Source organism: Filicampus tigris, chromosome 18, assembly GCF_054856515.1.
Source record: "Filicampus tigris isolate MCC_2025a chromosome 18, RoL_Ftig_1.0, whole genome shotgun sequence".
Lineage (NCBI taxonomy): Eukaryota > Metazoa > Chordata > Actinopteri > Syngnathiformes > Syngnathidae > Filicampus > Filicampus tigris.
In genome coordinates, this window is record NC_141234.1 from 5,954,780 (window position 1) to 5,970,648 (window position 15,869).

Here is a 15,869-nt window from a genome sequence, read left to right on the forward strand (position 1 = left end):
CCTTACGTTCATCCAATTTCCGATTTGGGTACGCAAATCTGAAAACAAAAACGGGGTGTTTTTCGTTTTTCAATAATTGGAGCTGGTTTAAAAAATAAAATACGAGCCATTTTGCATAAAAATATAGCTATTAAATTGGATTATGTATAGTTTTCCTGTTGTTATTTTTTGTATTCCCAGATAAACGCGAAGAATACAAAATATGTTCATCCAAAATACGAAATTGCAGGGATATTTTAAAATCTCGATTACAAAGTGACCAGAGGTCCTTTTCCCGGAAGCAGTGCTTTAGCCTGCCTTTAACGGCAGCGCTAACAGAAGTAGATTCGGATGGCACGAATTTGAAGTCTGGGCGAGATGGTTGTTATGGTAGACTAAGATTAATTGCACGAGCTAACCCTGAGCGCCCTCTTGTGGCCCAGGGGAGTTGCTGTTTTGACGTTGTAAAATAAACGATTGAAAACCCTTCAATTCGGAGCCGTCTCGGTCGCGTCTATTTAGTGGAGCCCGCACTTGCAGCTACCTAAACAATGGTGCCCCTCGAACCCGAAGGATATTTAATAAGAGAAATGGTCGCGCTAAATCTCTCGCATGTGAACATTTCTACCAATTTATTACAAATGGGGTGCAGCTCAGCGAGAAAAAGTTGGTTTGACGTTCGATATTCACGAGTTAGGGACAGTCCACAAATGTCATGTGTCATAAATTGACAAAAAATATTCACCAAAAATCAGTTAATTAACATTTTGTAATTTTGTTTTCTGTAGTAGATGAGCAAAGGGAGGCATTTAACTACTACACCTCAAATCCTAAACCCCAAATATTCCTTATATAGATCATTTGGGAGAAGTTGGAGCCAATTCAAGGATGAGTATAGTGCTAAACTGACACAAATATTCACCAAAAATCTAGTGAAACACTTTTTCTCATTCTGATTGCTGTAGTAGGTGTCAAAGTAAAGCCTCTAACTACTTCACCTCACATTGTATTTTATATAGGTCATTTCGGAGAAGTTTTGCCAATTTATGATACAATCGCCCATAAAATTTGTGGACGGTCCCCAACTAACTGAATATCGAACGTCAGAATGTTAAGCCATTAAAAGGGGAAAAAGGTGCTTAATAGCACGGTGATGATAAATGACACCTTAAACAGGCCTAGTGGCCATTATGTTTAATCTTCAAATAACTGATGGCAAAATGAAAATATTTACAAGAAAAAATATGATCTGTACAAAGAAATATACATGCAAAAGTACAAAATAAAAACAAGTAGCAAACATACTTTGTTTAACGAGTGAAATGTGGACATGTAACAAAAAACAACAAGCCTAAACTGAGGTATCCAGTTCAAGTTTGCACACTGTCAAAAAATAAATAAAATGTTACACAGAAGGACTTTGAGCTTGCTGAATTTGGCAAAAAAGAGCATCTGTACACAAACAAGTTGAACAAAATGATTTACAAAACAGCTCCTCAAATTAAACTTCACTTCTGCATTTTGTTCTCCCCCCAAAACATCGCTTTTGACTCGTGTAAACAATCATTTCACATAGAACTGTGTGAAACACAACAACAAACCCTTAGAAAAAAAGTACAATTAAATGCTAGCAATTTTGGTGTACCAATACTACACAGAACAGACAGTACAAACAAAAATTTGATCAACGCGAATGATTGTAGCCAATGACACGCAACTACCAGCAGTTCTCGCAGTACCAAGTACATACTGTACCTTCGTTCTACACTCACTTATACATATTGATGGATGTCTTCATAAATAGTTGCATAAAACATTAAAGCTGCAACATTGCACATGAGAAACAGAACATACGATGAGTGCATTTACACTTTTGATTTCCTTAGGCGATTTAGTCACATGTTACTTGGGAAAAGTTTGGGATATTGAGGTGCGATTTCAGGACCAACCAAAAACCGCACTATAGCCTTTACAGATGCAGTTTAGGTTCATTCTGAAATTTCACTGCAAAGCCCAACATCGCAAACTTTTGGTGAGTAATGTAGTGACAAGGTAAGGCTTAAACACAACTTTTGTTCCTTTAACAATGTCTTTTTTGTTGTTGGGTGTCTCGCTGGACAGTCCGTGGAGTCCGTGCGTCCTTTCTAGAAATGTACGAAAGTTCGTTGGGAGTGTAAAAAGCAAACAAAAAACGCACAAGATGGCGTCACTTTCTATGGAAAAGCTCACCGCTGGTCGCCTTTGAACCCTTGCTAAGGAAAATAAATTACTTATACTGTACTATATATAATTTCTTGATTTGTTTTTTTTTTTTCTTCAAAATGTGAGTGTAAAGCAGCGAGCAGCAGTAGACGAGGGCATCCATGAACTCCAAAAGGACTTTGAGTGAATCATTGCTTTTTTTTTTTTTTTTTTTTTTTGTGAAGAAGGATGAGCTCAGCGTTTCTTTTGGCACAGCAAACATTCCCGATGTTTGCTCAGACTAGGGTTGCAAAATTACAGGAATTTTCAAAGTTGGGAGACTTTCCATGGGAAGTAAGGGGAGCGAAAGAATCATTGGCAAAATTAAAGGGTGTCTCTTAATCGATAACAAAATGAGAAATCTATTTTAGACTCAATCGTTTGCACTCGTAGGCGCACTCCGCTCGCACTGGGCTGTTCGCCTGAGCTTCTGGAGCTTTGCAGTATCCATCCATCCTTGTTTCTAACATGTTCGTATTAATGGAGTGGGGGTACGTTCCAATTTTAAAACCGCAAACTCAGCCTTTAACTTCCCATGGCAATTTACCGGAAAGTTTCGGGGGAAAATTCCCAGACCTTTGCAACCCTAGTTCAGACTTGATTCTGCAGGCGACTCTGGATGAAGCCGCGCACCCCTCCGATGGGCCGCGCGTCCGTCTGATGCTTCCTGCGGTCTATGAAGGAGACGAGGCGCGAGGTGTCCAGGCAGCACTCGGGAGCGGCGTGGTCGTCGTCGGCGGCCGTCCGCAGCCACGCCTCCTGCAGGCACAGCCCCGAGGGCGGCCTGCCGGTCGGCTCGGTCCTCAGGAGCAGGCGGACAAAGTCGCGCGCCGCCTGGCTGACGCCGTGGAAGTAATCCTTGGGGAAGCTGAAGTCCTGCCGGCAGATGTTGAGACACGTCTCCTCGGCGCTCTCGTCCAGGAAGGGCGAGGCGCCGCTCAGCAGCACGTAGGCCACCACGCCCACGCTCCACACGTCCGACGTGAGAGACACCGGCTTGCCCAGCACCAGCTCCGGGGACGCAAACTCGGGGCTGCCCAGCAGCGGGTGCACGTAGGGGGCGCCGCCCAGCTGCACGGCGTCGCCCAGGTCCGTCACTTTGACCGACGGCTGGCCACTGGAAGCGTGGACCACCAGCAAGTTCTCGGGCTGGACACACAAACCACACCAGACGCCGTCAGCATTTAGTTGATATCCAGCTTACAGTCCATGTCCTTGTCACATTTTACGACAACTAATAAAACAAAGCTAACCGACACTTTCTATATTATAGTGAATGTCTTTCCTTTATGTTTTTGTCAACATCATGCATTAGCTTTCTGGGTTTAAGAGAAGCAAAGAAAGAAGGTCAAAGGGTCGTTTGAGAATTGTAGTTGACTATTTCGCAATACCTACTGTGAGCTTTTTTCCCTTCTTACACTCAACAAATATTCTGTGCATTAAAAAAATAATAATAAAAACAAAACAAAAAATGAACAAACTGGCTCTAAAAACAAAACTATATAATGAAAATTCCCAAACTATGATAATTCTGTTACTAGTGCACTCTTTGTCCACCCCAGAAAGACAATAGTAGAACAAGTGTCTTACTAGATATGTTTTTATTTCTACTATGTGCATATTTGCAGCCACATGGAAGGCATTTTTAACCATCAATGGTGTTTGTACGGGGAATCTGCACCCCCTTGTGGAGACAAAAGGTGCTTAAGGATTAATGACATTTTCATCAATGGGCACCGACTGCCATTTCTGCTAAGTCGAATTTTATGTCACAAGTAGAATGCAAATTGATAAGGAAAATGTTGTTTTCTTTTGAAAATCCTGTGAAGGAAAATTTTAGTAGTAGTCCAGTAGAGAAAAAAAAATGCTGCCATGTTTTTGCAAATGAAATACATTTTTGTTCAATCTTACTTTAACGTCCAGATGAGCTATTCTGCTGTTGTGCAAGTAGTGTAAAGCATCTAAAAGATCTCGGAGGTAGCAGGCCACCTTCTCCTCTGTCAGATTGCCCCAGCTGATGATGTAGTCCAGCAGACGGCCTTGGTCGGCCCTGACAACAAAGACAAAAAAAAAAAAAAAAAAAAACTCACTAAAGTCTTCTTTCTCACGGTAATACATGCGTGCGTGTGTTTCTGCTCACATCTCCAGGACCAAGACGTAGCTGCTGGGGGTTTCGTACGTGTCCACCAGGTTGACAATGTTGGGATGTTGGAGCCTGTGGAGCAGGTTGACTTCCTGCGTGACGCGGTCTCGCCTCATCAGCTTCTTGTTCACCTGCTTGACGGCCACCGGACGCTTGGTGGCCCGGTGGTCGCAACGCTTGACAACTGAGAAGCGACCCCTGGTGGACGACAAAGGAGGTCAGGCTCATGTCCGTGGAAAGCCGTTTTGAGCATTTAGTCACTCTCCTCAATATTCAACTAAAGGTCCATTTCATAGTACACTCTTGGTCCTCACTTTAAAATAGAATAGAAACACACTTGCATTAGGTGTACCTAATCAAGTGTCCAGTGGGTGTCTGTACAATGTTAGCTTGTTACCTGCCCAGTTCAACCACCTCGATGTAGTGCGAGTCAAAGTTGTCTTTCCAGCTCACTCGCAAGCCGTCAGTGGACACAGCTAAGAAAAGACACACGCGCAGTTTAAAACTGGCGCCGCCTAGCAACAACGGCGGCGGTGGCGGCGGCGGCACCCGCGCGGCCAGCGCTGCGTCTTGGACTCACCGAGCACTCGCAGGCTTGCCGTCGACGTGGCGCTGCCCAGCTCGTTGGCGGCGACGCACGTGTACACGCCGTCGTCGTCCGACGCCACGCCGATGATGCGCAGGGTCGCTTCGCCGGTGTCACTGAAACAAACGCATTCAGTAAAATCAAACTTGAGTAAAAATTAGAAAAAAAAAAAAAACGATCTCCAGTGCTGCTGCGGTGGGTTTTCGCTTCTCTATGGTTTGCCATCCTACCTGTAAGCGATGCTGAAACGGCCGTTGTTGGTGAGGTTGCTCTGGTTGGGTCCCCTCCAGGTGACGGTGGCGCGGGGTCGACCGCACACCTTACACCTGAGGGTGACGCTCTCGCCGTTGTCGCACGTGACGTCGCTCAGAGGCACGAGGAACTCGGGTGGGACTGGAAGGGCGGGGGCAAAATTTGATTTTTTTCTTTTTTGAAGAACATTCAGCATGGATGCTGGCTGCACCGAGAGACGCTTACCATCATAGATGTAGTTTGGATTTAGAAGCTGGAAATGAAAAAGGAGACAACGTCAGAGAATGGAGTGATTTGTGCTGAAGAATTGTGCTGAGCCCACCTTTACAGAAACTTTATTGCCCTCTCTGGACTTCCTGTAACCGTTTTCCAACTTGCCGTCTTTCTTTGCCTCCTTCTCCTTTTTCTCCGATTTCTTTCGGATGCGCAAGGTTGGATGCCAGGAAGAGGACTTCCTGCTGGGGAAAGAAAATGCAGATTATTTGACTTTTTAAAAACACGTAGTTGCGAAAATGAGAATCCACATTTTCATCGTTCCAACATTCGCCGTTCCAACATTCGCCGTTCCAACATTCGCCGTTCCAACTCACTTAATGGATCCCTCGGGGCAATCGGGCGCAATGGCTGAGGTGTGACCAAGGACGAATCCGGGGATCCAGCCTTCGGCGGCGGGGCCCTGCTCAGTTGCCGCCCGGAACACCAGGAACATGTTTTGCTGGTTGCTGGCCAAAATCTGGACCACCTCGCCTTGACTCACGCTGATCTCATCCTCCTTCAGCGCCATGTAGTCCTGCGTCACCAACATGGTGGATACGCTGCTGCTGCTGCTGCTTTCACTCTGTGTCACAGGGAAGAAACGTGGTGCTTAAGTGACATGCCAGAGGATTGACGTGTTCATTTTGGATCGATAAATGTGGATTATTTAATATCAGGAGAGGCTATTAACAAATATAGTGGGACCTTGTCTTACAAGTGCATCAACGGTCGAATACAAAATGAGAAGAAGCTCGCATGAAGACTAACGGGCCATGTTTTTGATGTCACTCACTAGGCCGCACCCCTTCAAGTAGTGGTGACCAACCTTTTTTGGGTCCTGTGCACCTCCGAACCCTTTCGTCATACCAAGAGGAAAATGTAAAAAAAAAAAAACAAAAAAAAAATCATTTAATTTTGTTGGTTTTATTTCAACAATTCATTCTTGGGCACTGTCTCTTTAACATAAAAATAAATGTTGCCTTGAAAATGAGGACATAACATAAAGATATGAATCAAAATAAAGAATAAAGCCGCCATTGTTTCTATAACGCTTACATTTACCACAAAGAAAAAAAAAAAAAAAAAAGGAGCTTCTTTGAATCAGTCCCCTTTTGTAGCATTTCAATTTATTTCAATGGGGATGTTGATTCACAATGCGACTAAATTGAGGGACTCGCTTGGTCACGGAACACGTTCAACTCGTAAGTCAAAGTACCACTGTATGAACAAGTAGCTTAGCGCATTGTGAAACAGAAGACAGAAACAGTTGATCATTTGAAGAGTAAAAAAGGAAAGTGCACACGAAAGGTGGAAAAGCAAAGGTTTTTCTTTGATTCTGCAGCTCCAGTCAAAGGCGAGAGCCGGGTTAGCTTGAGTGAGAGGATCCGTTTGTAGCCGGCCTACAAACGTCAGAGGTTAGTTGCGGGAAAGAGGACAACTTGAGAACCGCGCCGTGGCGGCAGCAAGAGAAGGACCGGGGTCAGGCGTTAGTAAAGCGGGGTTAGAAGTCAGAAATCGAGAGGCGCTCTCAGCGTTTGGTCCATCAGAGGAGTTGAGAACAAGGAAAGGAGCTGCTCGGGTCTTCCGATATTATCAAAGCTAGAGAAGATGGCGCTGAAGAGCAGAGATGTGGAGTAGTGGACAGATTAGTAGCGCCGGCCGCAGCGGGACAGGCGACGGGACACAGCAGGTCTCCCCTCGGCCTCCGTGTTAGTCGGAGCAGCAGCGGGCTTTCGGTCTTACCCCGTTACTCTGAGTGGACTGGATGGACTGCTCGCTGGCGGACGAGCAGGTGCTCATGCGGTCAGCGTCCTTGCTGTGCGTGGAGTGTCTGTGGCTTTGATTTGGGGTCTGGGTAGAATTCGGACGGACCGGGCTCTCCGCCGCCTCGCCCGGGAAGGTGAACGAGCCGGGGCGGCTGGCCGGAGAGCCTGGCATGGAGCTCCAGAATCCAGACTTCTGACTGGGGCTGGCCGGGGGCGGCGGAAGGACGTCCTTGACAAAGGCGGGAGGGACCAAAGGGGGTACGGCTCCAGGCCGCGTTTTGGGCGAGGGCGTGGGGGGCAGCGGCCCTACCGCGGCACGGACCATCGGAGCGACAACGCTCGTGGGGGGCTGTGCTTGGTCCTCTAGGTTCTGGATGGGGCGCTTGCCCTGCGGACTACCCCCTGGGGGGAGCGCGGGGGGAGGAACGGGACGGGGACTTGGACCTGGATCATAAGTGAGCACAACTAAAACCTCAAGCATGTTTGATTGATGCCGACGGCGTTTACGGCTCACACGGCGAGGCGTACCTGACATCTTGTTGGGGCCGTCGGGATCGGCTCCAGGATGGTGGCGGAGGGGTTGGGGTAGGCGAGAGGGCTGGGGGATCCTGGATGGTCGACGGCAGCCACCTTGGGACCCTGGAGGGATGGAGCTGCTCGCCGGGGAACTTCCCGGCGCGTTCGGCCCACTGCTGCTTCCACCTGGAGAGCCCGCGCTGGACACACAAGACGCCCCCCCGCTCGCCCCAACGTGGTTCCTCTGATAGTCAATTGGTGAGGTCAGAGCTGCGACATGAGAGAAGACAAAAGGTGGTCTTTAGCTTGGGTAAAAAACATCGTTTCCCCCCCCCTTGCGTGTCTTCACGTCGGCTCACTATTTAGGAAATTGCGTTGGCTCTCCAGTATTTGGCCGATCTGGAGTGTCCACACTTCGCGCACTCCCGGGTGAGAGGAGTGCAGCATGAACGACTCCACGGTGCCGTTTGTCGAGCGGGAAGTCAGCACGAACTTGCAGGGGTCGCTCTCCACGTCATCTCCCAGACCCAAATTGTTCACCTGGAGCAGCACAGAGAGAAATGAACATTTTTACGATTACAGAAGACGCTTCCAAAAAAGTAAATAAATACATCTGCCATCCTTGTACCTTGATGCTGTTCTTATACAGGAAGCCGGGCAAGGAGAAGCCTTTCTTCTTGTCCAGCGGCTCGCTGAAGATGAGCAGCTGCTCAAAGAGGAAGACCCTCCGCTCCTTCGTCCGTCCGAGAGCGCCGCTCTCCGCGTCAGTCACCAAGAACGTGTCCTGCAGCAGAAGGCGTCCCTGGGCCACGATCTTACCCTAGCGAGGACAGCGAGTCAGCCACGCAAGATGAACTTTGAAGACGAAGACATCCATGCCGTGTTGACTTTTATTTCTTACTTCAAATCCCTGAAGCCGGCCGACATTCATCATGTCGTTGCACCTTTTCGGTACGATGCACATGACCTCGACTGCTTTCTGTAAGAGTCATAAATGGTTATAAAAGGTACTGCTGGAAATGGAAATGACTGGTTTGAAGCGGTTTTCTTACCTCCAGATCCACAGACTCAAGCCCTGCCTTTTTTGAGTGCTTCAGGAAGTCCTAAAACAAGCATACGATTAAGATACTATTGGAGCCTATAAATTTGTGCAATACTTGACAGCAATCCTCCAAAAGAAGTTCATAATTGCCTACATTAAAAGTTTATACTCTATATATATAACCACAAAGTGCAGTCCTTGAAATCATTTCTCTTAAAAAATAAATGGCTAAAAGATTGTTTGATTTTGCACAAAATGCATCCAAATTATGTAACTTCTTTAAAACTTTTTAAATTAATACACTTTGCTCTTCCACGTAATTTGTTGACACCAAACCTGCGCCTAATTGAAAAGCAGGACTTAATTTCCAATAGACAGGGCTCGGTGCCATCTTGTGGCATATTTTGGCATTTCAGCGAGCACAAAAACAGTGACTGAGCAAGCTTCATGGTGAATAATGGAGGACAAATTCCTACTCCTAAAAACGTTGGCAGCTCTGGCGCCCTCCAGTGTCCAATCGCACACCAACCTTGAGCAAGAGCTGGTACTTCATGATCCTCTGCACTGGCTTGATGAGCAAGTCTGCGATCTGCAGTCTGTGGCCAAGCTGCTGCTTCAGCTCCTGCGCGGATGACGACGGTCCATGAAAAGTCTGCCATGTGTCTCACTTGCATTTTTTTTTTTTTTTTTAATTATTATTCGCAACATTACCTCAAAGTAAGTATCGATGTACTCTGCCACAATGTGCTCAGACTTGGGCTTGTTTTGACAATACACCACATACATGTTTAGCCTTCGCTCCTAGGCATAAAAAAAAAAAAGCATACATGATGATTAGATGAAGGGTAGAAAAAAAAAAAAAAAACACATACAGGAAGTGGCACGAAAGTGACAACAAACCTGCTTGAGAAAGAGCGGTCCCAGTCTGTTTGGATCCTCCAAACATTTCTCCAACTCGGTGAGGAAGAAACTGTCGAAAACAGAAGATAGTGAGCTTTGCACCGCAGAATCTAGTCGGACATCACGTACTTACTCTTTGTGCCAGTCAAAGATTTGATGGATGTTGCCAAACACAATTTTGTCTTTGCCCTTCATGTCATCAGGGACGCCCTCCTCCTTCATTCTGCTCATGTAACCCTAACAGACACACACACACAGCGATCAAACACACACAGACACACACACACACACACTTAACAGCCAATGAGTGACGCTCCATTCACCTCCACCACCTGACTGAGGTCTCTGATGTAATCCCTCTCCGTCTCCACCAACTCCAGAAGAATGTACCTTCAAAGAAATAGCAGAATATTATCGAGAAGAGATTTGAAAAAAAAAAAAAATGCGGACGGATTGAAAACGGAAGGTTACATACTGTCTCTTCTTGAGAATGCTGGCCCGCCGTTCGTCGATCTCATCCGTGGGGGAGGACGAGGAGAGGAGGGAGTTGTCAGAGGGGTTGAAGGAGGGAGAGCTGCTGTCTCCTTGTTCTACTGACAGCGAGCTGGGACGGTCCTCTAGAACCTGCGGCAGAGAGTTGAAGAAGACTGAACTATTTGATTTGGGCGCCGACGTTGCATTCGAGACACGGTCGTTTCTTGTCACTCGCTTTTTTTAGACATTATCAGCCTCAATGGGCAACGTGGCACATTTCCTACCATCTTGCTTTTGACCAGCTCCTCAATGGCGCTCACCAACTCAGCAGCACTGGGCGTCTCTGAGCTGGACGGGCGGACGGACAGATGAGAGGAGTTCTGTAGATGTACAGGAAATTAAAAAAAATGAGGTCCACTTAACAGAAAAGCTGCTCCTTTAGGGCTCATGTCCACCAGAGAGACGGATATAGTTTGTTGGCGTCACGTCTTGGTGAACACGGGACCCTAAAGCCCTTCTTCAAAGAATGCTTTGATGCAAGTAGGAGAAGTGGACTTGGATGAACCAGTAGCGTATAAATGGAAATGCAAGCTTTAATGCCTAATGTTGAGAAGTGAATCCGTTGAAAGTTTTGTTGTTAAACGAGGTGATTTGTTTTGTTGGTGATGTGATTTCACATGTTTGGAATATAGAGCTGCGGTCAAATCATAAAACTTGAAATCAAGTGATAACTCAGTTACAGGTTTAAAAAAAAAAAAAAAAAAAAAAATGTGCCACGGTGAAAATGCGTAAACAGAAGAAAAAAAGGATCACGTAAGGAAAAAAAAAAAAAGCAATGAAGAGCGAATGCGTTCAAATTCAATATGTTGTACTGCTTATTGAGGTGATGAAATCTTTAAAATGGGAAAAAAAAAGGGAGATGGAGGAGTTTTATGTTGATGCAAATAATAAAAAAAAACATTTCAGGAGAGTCTCACCCTTGCGCTGCTGTGCTTCCCCAATTAGGTTTTCTGGGTGAGCCTGTGTGCTCTTGTGGCCTCGCCAGCGTTTATACAGATGCCAATTATGAAATTCAACGCACAGAGGGTAAAAAGGGAGATGAGGAAGAGCGGGGTGAGGGAGGGTGGTGGTGAGTGCAACAAGGGGAAACGTTTTAAACTGTTCACCTCAGCCTCGGGCTTGGCTCATATTTGGACTGGATGGATTGCGTTCATTTAAAGCCTTTCAAGCTTTTCAGCACGCAGAAAAAGCTGCAGCGTTGTTACACTTCAACGGGCTGAAGGAGAACTTTCTAGCACTTTGGCGCACATAAGGCTTCTTGACTCCTTTGCCTGACTACAACTGCGTGTTCAAGAAAGATGAAGTCAGAACGTGTGACAAAAAAATAAAAAATAAAAATAGATGAACCGGCAGGAACATTCACTAAGAAACTGGGTATTGTTTTGAGAAAAAAAATACAAAAGGATAAAGTTTCAAGAAGCTTACATCAGGAAAAATAGGGGGACTTAATTCATGGCGGTACATAGTTTGAAAAAGCAAAGGAAAAGGAGCAATTGGAAAAGAGCATTTACAGGTGAAGAGTGCCGAGAGGGGAAGCGGAGAAGGTGAGGGAAGAAAGAGGGAGGAAGATGAGGCTTTTCAGATGGAGAGGTACGGAAACTGAGACAAAGCAAAGACAGGACATAAATCAAGGTAATGCTACATTATGGCAAACAATACAATCAGGAAACAAAAAAAAAAGAGAAACACAAATTAGTGTCAGAAGAAAGACTCTCTGCTGCCTAAAAAAAATTGTCAGAGGAAAGAATAGGATGCAACACAGGAAGATAAAGCTCAAACTATCGGAAAATATTCGGTCGGAAATAAGATTAAAACCTGGACAAATTAAAAAAATATGATGAGTAATAATGACATGTTCCGAACTATTTTTTTTTTTCTAAATGTGTCAGTCGATAAACATCTAGTTTCTCCTCTCAATGTCCACACAAACACAAGTCATTTTAAACCTGGACAAAAACCCTCTTTACACATGATAACTGCATTTTATTTCATAAAATAAATCACTTAAAAATGCAATCAATTATTGTACATAAACAAAAATAGCATTGAAATGTGACTTTTTGTAAAAAGCCCAAATTCCTCTGCTTTATTCTGAATGTTGGACTCTCCTGAATTAGTCATTGATGTTGTCGGACCTTTTCCACAAATGCCTCCCTTCATTGGCTAAAACGGCGTCATAGTTGAATCTGTTTTATTTCAAAGCGAGATTTTCGCCCAGTGTATGTGTGGACATGTGGGCACTCATCATTCCTTCCTGGCTGCGGCCTTTCTATTGTTGACCGTTGCGTTGCGCCTGTGGCTTCCCACCTTATCATCCTGTGCGTCCGGCTGCAGCAGGCTATGCTGCTGGATGGCCATCGGCGGAGGAAGTGGCACCGAGTCGGGACCCTCCTCGCCTTCCTCCTCGCCGCAGCTCTGCATGCCCGACGAACTGGATTTGGACAACGTGCCGCTCGACAGCCCCTCGTTGCGGACCCTCTGCGACACAGCGGGACGGTGGTTCAAATTCCCGCGCTTTACAGAATGACACCATGTCGCAAGAGAAGGCGGCGGCGGCGACGCCCCACCTCCTCCACGGTCTCGTCCTGGGGCGTGGCGGCGCTGTCGTCAGAGTCTTTCTGGGATCCCATGGTCATCTCGCCGCTCTTCCTTACCTCGCGGCTCTTCTTGTGCTTGTGGGCCAGCTTCTTCACGTGGCCGTCCGCCTTGCCGCTGCTCAGCCGCCGCACGGGGCTGGTGAGCCACTTTCGCAAAGTGTTACCTGCGAGACGCGGAACGTCATCCCGGCTTGTAGAACAACTGCACAATACAATCTCAGCCATTTTTAAAAAGCTTTTTCGAGGCGGTGTCACGTCTACCTGGTCGTTTTGGCCCGGGTGAAACATGGGAGCCCATTCCATGACCAGGCTGAAGTGTAGCAGAAGATCCTGGCATGATGGAGTCATTGCTGCACACTGACAAGGTGTCTGTAATTAAATATCAACGCCTTGTATTAAAGCATTAGATACACCAACGATTAATTTAACAATGTGTTAACTACAGGTGTTGTACAGTGGAACTTCCATATTGATGCCTTCTGTCATAATACATAACTTTATTTTAATAGGAATTGATGTCAAGTTAATTCGGCTCAAACAGTGGCCTTTGAGTACGACAGGACAAGATACGTAATCGAAAGGTAAAATATCACCTTGTTGTATTTTATAAGTATTTACGTGTGCTGTGCTAGTAACGCTACTAGCAGCACCAAAATGCCCACTACTAGTTTTCCTAGTTGCCCTACTTGTATAACAGAAGCCCTTTTTGGGCATTTCACTAGGAAGGTTCGACCGTGCCGCACTGCTGTTGAGGTGTAGAAGTGCACTTCATCATATTGAGAGCCATTTCTACGGCTATGGTTTTCTTATCGAACTCCTCCGTTACCTTTGTGGTTGAAGATGCCCTCCATCTCCATGGAGGAGCGGGAGTGCGCGATGCAGAGCATGGAGCAGGGCACCAAGCCCTCCAGAGCCGGGGAGCGGTCGGTGGTCCTCACCAGGCACCAGTCGGGCTTGTCGTGGCAGCGCTCGAGAACCTCCACCGTCTGGCCGCGCCGCACCGTCAGCTCGTTGCTGTTGCTCGCCATGAAGTCGTGAATCACCACCGTCAGCTCGCAGCCGCCGGAGAGCTGCGGCGCACCCGGGGCGCAGGTGAGGAGAGGAGAGAGCGAGCGGCTCACAGGTGTAAGCGGGGCAAGCGCCACTCACCTTGTCACTGTCCAGTGTGTTCTGGGACGTGCGTGAGGCCAGGGAGATTGTGTCTGGTTGACTGCTGCCTTCACCCTGACTGTCAAGATCCTCCCCATCCCTAAAGCACAGTCGCAATTTCTTAGATTCAGTTCTCAGCCTGCAGTAGTTAGCCTAACCCAAACAAATTGACAAGAATTTGTTCCGGAACCACGCTTGTAATTCATAATTGTTTTACGTAACATATTCTTGTCACTGTGCACTGTTTGTGATCTCTAACCTTATGTACAACCTTATATACAAACGTTTCCTTGGTTACCTTCGGCCCTTGTGGTGCTTGGCAGTGCTAGCTTTGGGAATATGTATGGGCTCCTTCAGCGCCCCCCTCAGGTGGATGGTGCGCTCCTGGATCACCTCCCTGATGTGCTTGATCCAGTCCTGCTTGTTCTCAATGTTGGACGCCTATTGGTGAGGAGGACAGGCAAAGGTTAGGGCCATTTGGAAATCAACCGCATTTGAGAATTGTTGTTTCACTCTGTCTTTCCCACAAGTCTGAATGAAACACATTAGCTTCTCTTTACAGTTGGAGGTTTACTTGAAGTATGTGCTCTGGCACAATACTTTATTTTCTACTTTTATTTATTGTGAAGAAGCTAAATACAGTATAGTAAAAAAAGTTGAAAGAATTATGCTGTGAGAAATCTAATGCTACCTTTTAGCCCTTTCACATCAGGATTATTAAGGTTTTAGTCATAAAACTGAAAGTGCTTTACAGTCAGACAATGAGAAGTCAACATTCAGAGTTGCTTTTGAGTTTCAGTTTCAGACTCGTAAGAAGTTGAAGGGCTGTGTTGCGGGATATTTTGTACTCACCATCGCTCCGTGTTTGGATCCCTGACTTAGCTTTGAATTTGAAATATGAGATAGACAATTTCACTGGTTTTGTTTTACAAAGGGTGGGGGACATTTTCTTTGATCACAAGATAGACTGACATGATTAACAAAAAAAAAAAAAAAAAGAAAAAAAAAAAGCACAACACCAACAACCTGCCTTGACAGTGTAGCCTAAATAAGACTGTGGCAGACTGTCATGGTGATGAACGTGTAGTTAGTGATGAGACGTATTTAATGTACGTAGCAGTCCATAGCTGTTAGTTAAGCAATTGTCATGTTGTTATTCGGTGGAAAGTTGATTTTAGCTTCATGCTCTTCCAAACCCTGACACGAAATCTCAACCTTTTTGCCACTTTGGAAAGAGAGGACGGGGGATTGGAGAAAATGACACCGAAAGCGGTGGTCAAATCAATAAAAAGTTGAGCGGTTGCTTCGAAACAACGGCATGCAGCCAGGTTGTGGGCGTTGAGAAGTCGAACAAGTGTCAGCGGCGTTGGTGGAAGCATGTCAGCCCACAGAGACACTTTGGAGACAAACATCCAGAGAAAACACAGCCCCAGATAGACAGACGCACGCGCTAACAAGGCACAATCAAAAGCGGGAGATCAACAGAGATGTGCAAAAAGTGAAAAGGGGGACTGGGGTGGGCATCGTGACTACAGAAAAGTTGGCAGCGACCTTGAAGCTGCTCATGCGAACAAAGCGGACATCTTGGAGTGACAGGAAAGACGACAGCAAAAAAGTACGGATGGTAGACCATACCAAGCACCAGACCATATAAAAATACGGTCATCTTCATTGCAGTTTACTCGGTGTAATTTACCTGACATTATATTATGTGTCTTGTGAATGTTACAAATATTTATTTAGATAAAGCAGCATGTAAAATGGTGGACAACAACACTATTGTGTGTTTATAACAAGTGCATCTACAGCACCACTGTGCCCATTAGTTTTTTTTTTGTGTGTATTACTGCATAAAGTAATGAAAGTAAAGTAAGTTTTCAATGAATATTATCTTTTTTTTCTTAAATAG

At 45.9% G+C, this 15,869-nt stretch overlaps 1 protein-coding gene across 6 annotated transcripts in view; it reads right to left on the reverse strand.

Moving 5' to 3' along the window:
* Nucleotides 1-1,158: 1,158 nt before the first annotated feature.
* Nucleotides 1,159-15,869, reverse strand: part of LOC147132187 (triple functional domain protein-like) — a 53,759-nt gene continuing 39,048 nt past the window's right edge. For 3 of the 6 annotated variants that reach the window (XM_086014397.1, XM_086014400.1, XM_086014401.1), the window contains 29 exons: nucleotides 14,813-14,842; nucleotides 14,259-14,401; nucleotides 13,961-14,060; nucleotides 13,638-13,881; nucleotides 13,073-13,180; nucleotides 12,782-12,975; nucleotides 12,522-12,692; nucleotides 10,439-10,534; nucleotides 10,156-10,304; nucleotides 10,004-10,070; nucleotides 9,814-9,917; nucleotides 9,681-9,750; nucleotides 9,492-9,581; nucleotides 9,310-9,402; nucleotides 8,791-8,841; nucleotides 8,640-8,717; nucleotides 8,367-8,558; nucleotides 8,098-8,278; nucleotides 7,751-8,008; nucleotides 7,200-7,666; nucleotides 5,792-6,039; nucleotides 5,524-5,659; nucleotides 5,427-5,454; nucleotides 5,180-5,342; nucleotides 4,944-5,065; nucleotides 4,761-4,839; nucleotides 4,361-4,561; nucleotides 4,132-4,270; nucleotides 1,159-3,369 (listed from right to left, as the gene is read on the reverse strand). In XM_086014397.1, coding sequence (XP_085870523.1) covers nucleotides 2,812-3,369; nucleotides 4,132-4,270; nucleotides 4,361-4,561; nucleotides 4,761-4,839; nucleotides 4,944-5,065; nucleotides 5,180-5,342; nucleotides 5,427-5,454; nucleotides 5,524-5,659; nucleotides 5,792-6,039; nucleotides 7,200-7,666; nucleotides 7,751-8,008; nucleotides 8,098-8,278; nucleotides 8,367-8,558; nucleotides 8,640-8,717; nucleotides 8,791-8,841; nucleotides 9,310-9,402; nucleotides 9,492-9,581; nucleotides 9,681-9,750; nucleotides 9,814-9,917; nucleotides 10,004-10,070; nucleotides 10,156-10,304; nucleotides 10,439-10,534; nucleotides 12,522-12,692; nucleotides 12,782-12,975; nucleotides 13,073-13,180; nucleotides 13,638-13,881; nucleotides 13,961-14,060; nucleotides 14,259-14,401; nucleotides 14,813-14,842 — 4,560 coding nt within the window. In that variant the 3' untranslated portion in view covers nucleotides 1,159-2,811. The remainder of the gene's footprint in view (nucleotides 3,370-4,131; nucleotides 4,271-4,360; nucleotides 4,562-4,760; nucleotides 4,840-4,943; nucleotides 5,066-5,179; nucleotides 5,343-5,426; nucleotides 5,455-5,523; nucleotides 5,660-5,791; nucleotides 6,040-7,199; nucleotides 7,667-7,750; nucleotides 8,009-8,097; nucleotides 8,279-8,366; nucleotides 8,559-8,639; nucleotides 8,718-8,790; nucleotides 8,842-9,309; nucleotides 9,403-9,491; nucleotides 9,582-9,680; nucleotides 9,751-9,813; nucleotides 9,918-10,003; nucleotides 10,071-10,155; nucleotides 10,305-10,438; nucleotides 10,535-12,521; nucleotides 12,693-12,781; nucleotides 12,976-13,072; nucleotides 13,181-13,637; nucleotides 13,882-13,960; nucleotides 14,061-14,258; nucleotides 14,402-14,812; nucleotides 14,843-15,869) is intronic. The other 3 variants (XM_086014398.1, XM_086014402.1, XM_086014399.1) reach the window with 3 other exon arrangements.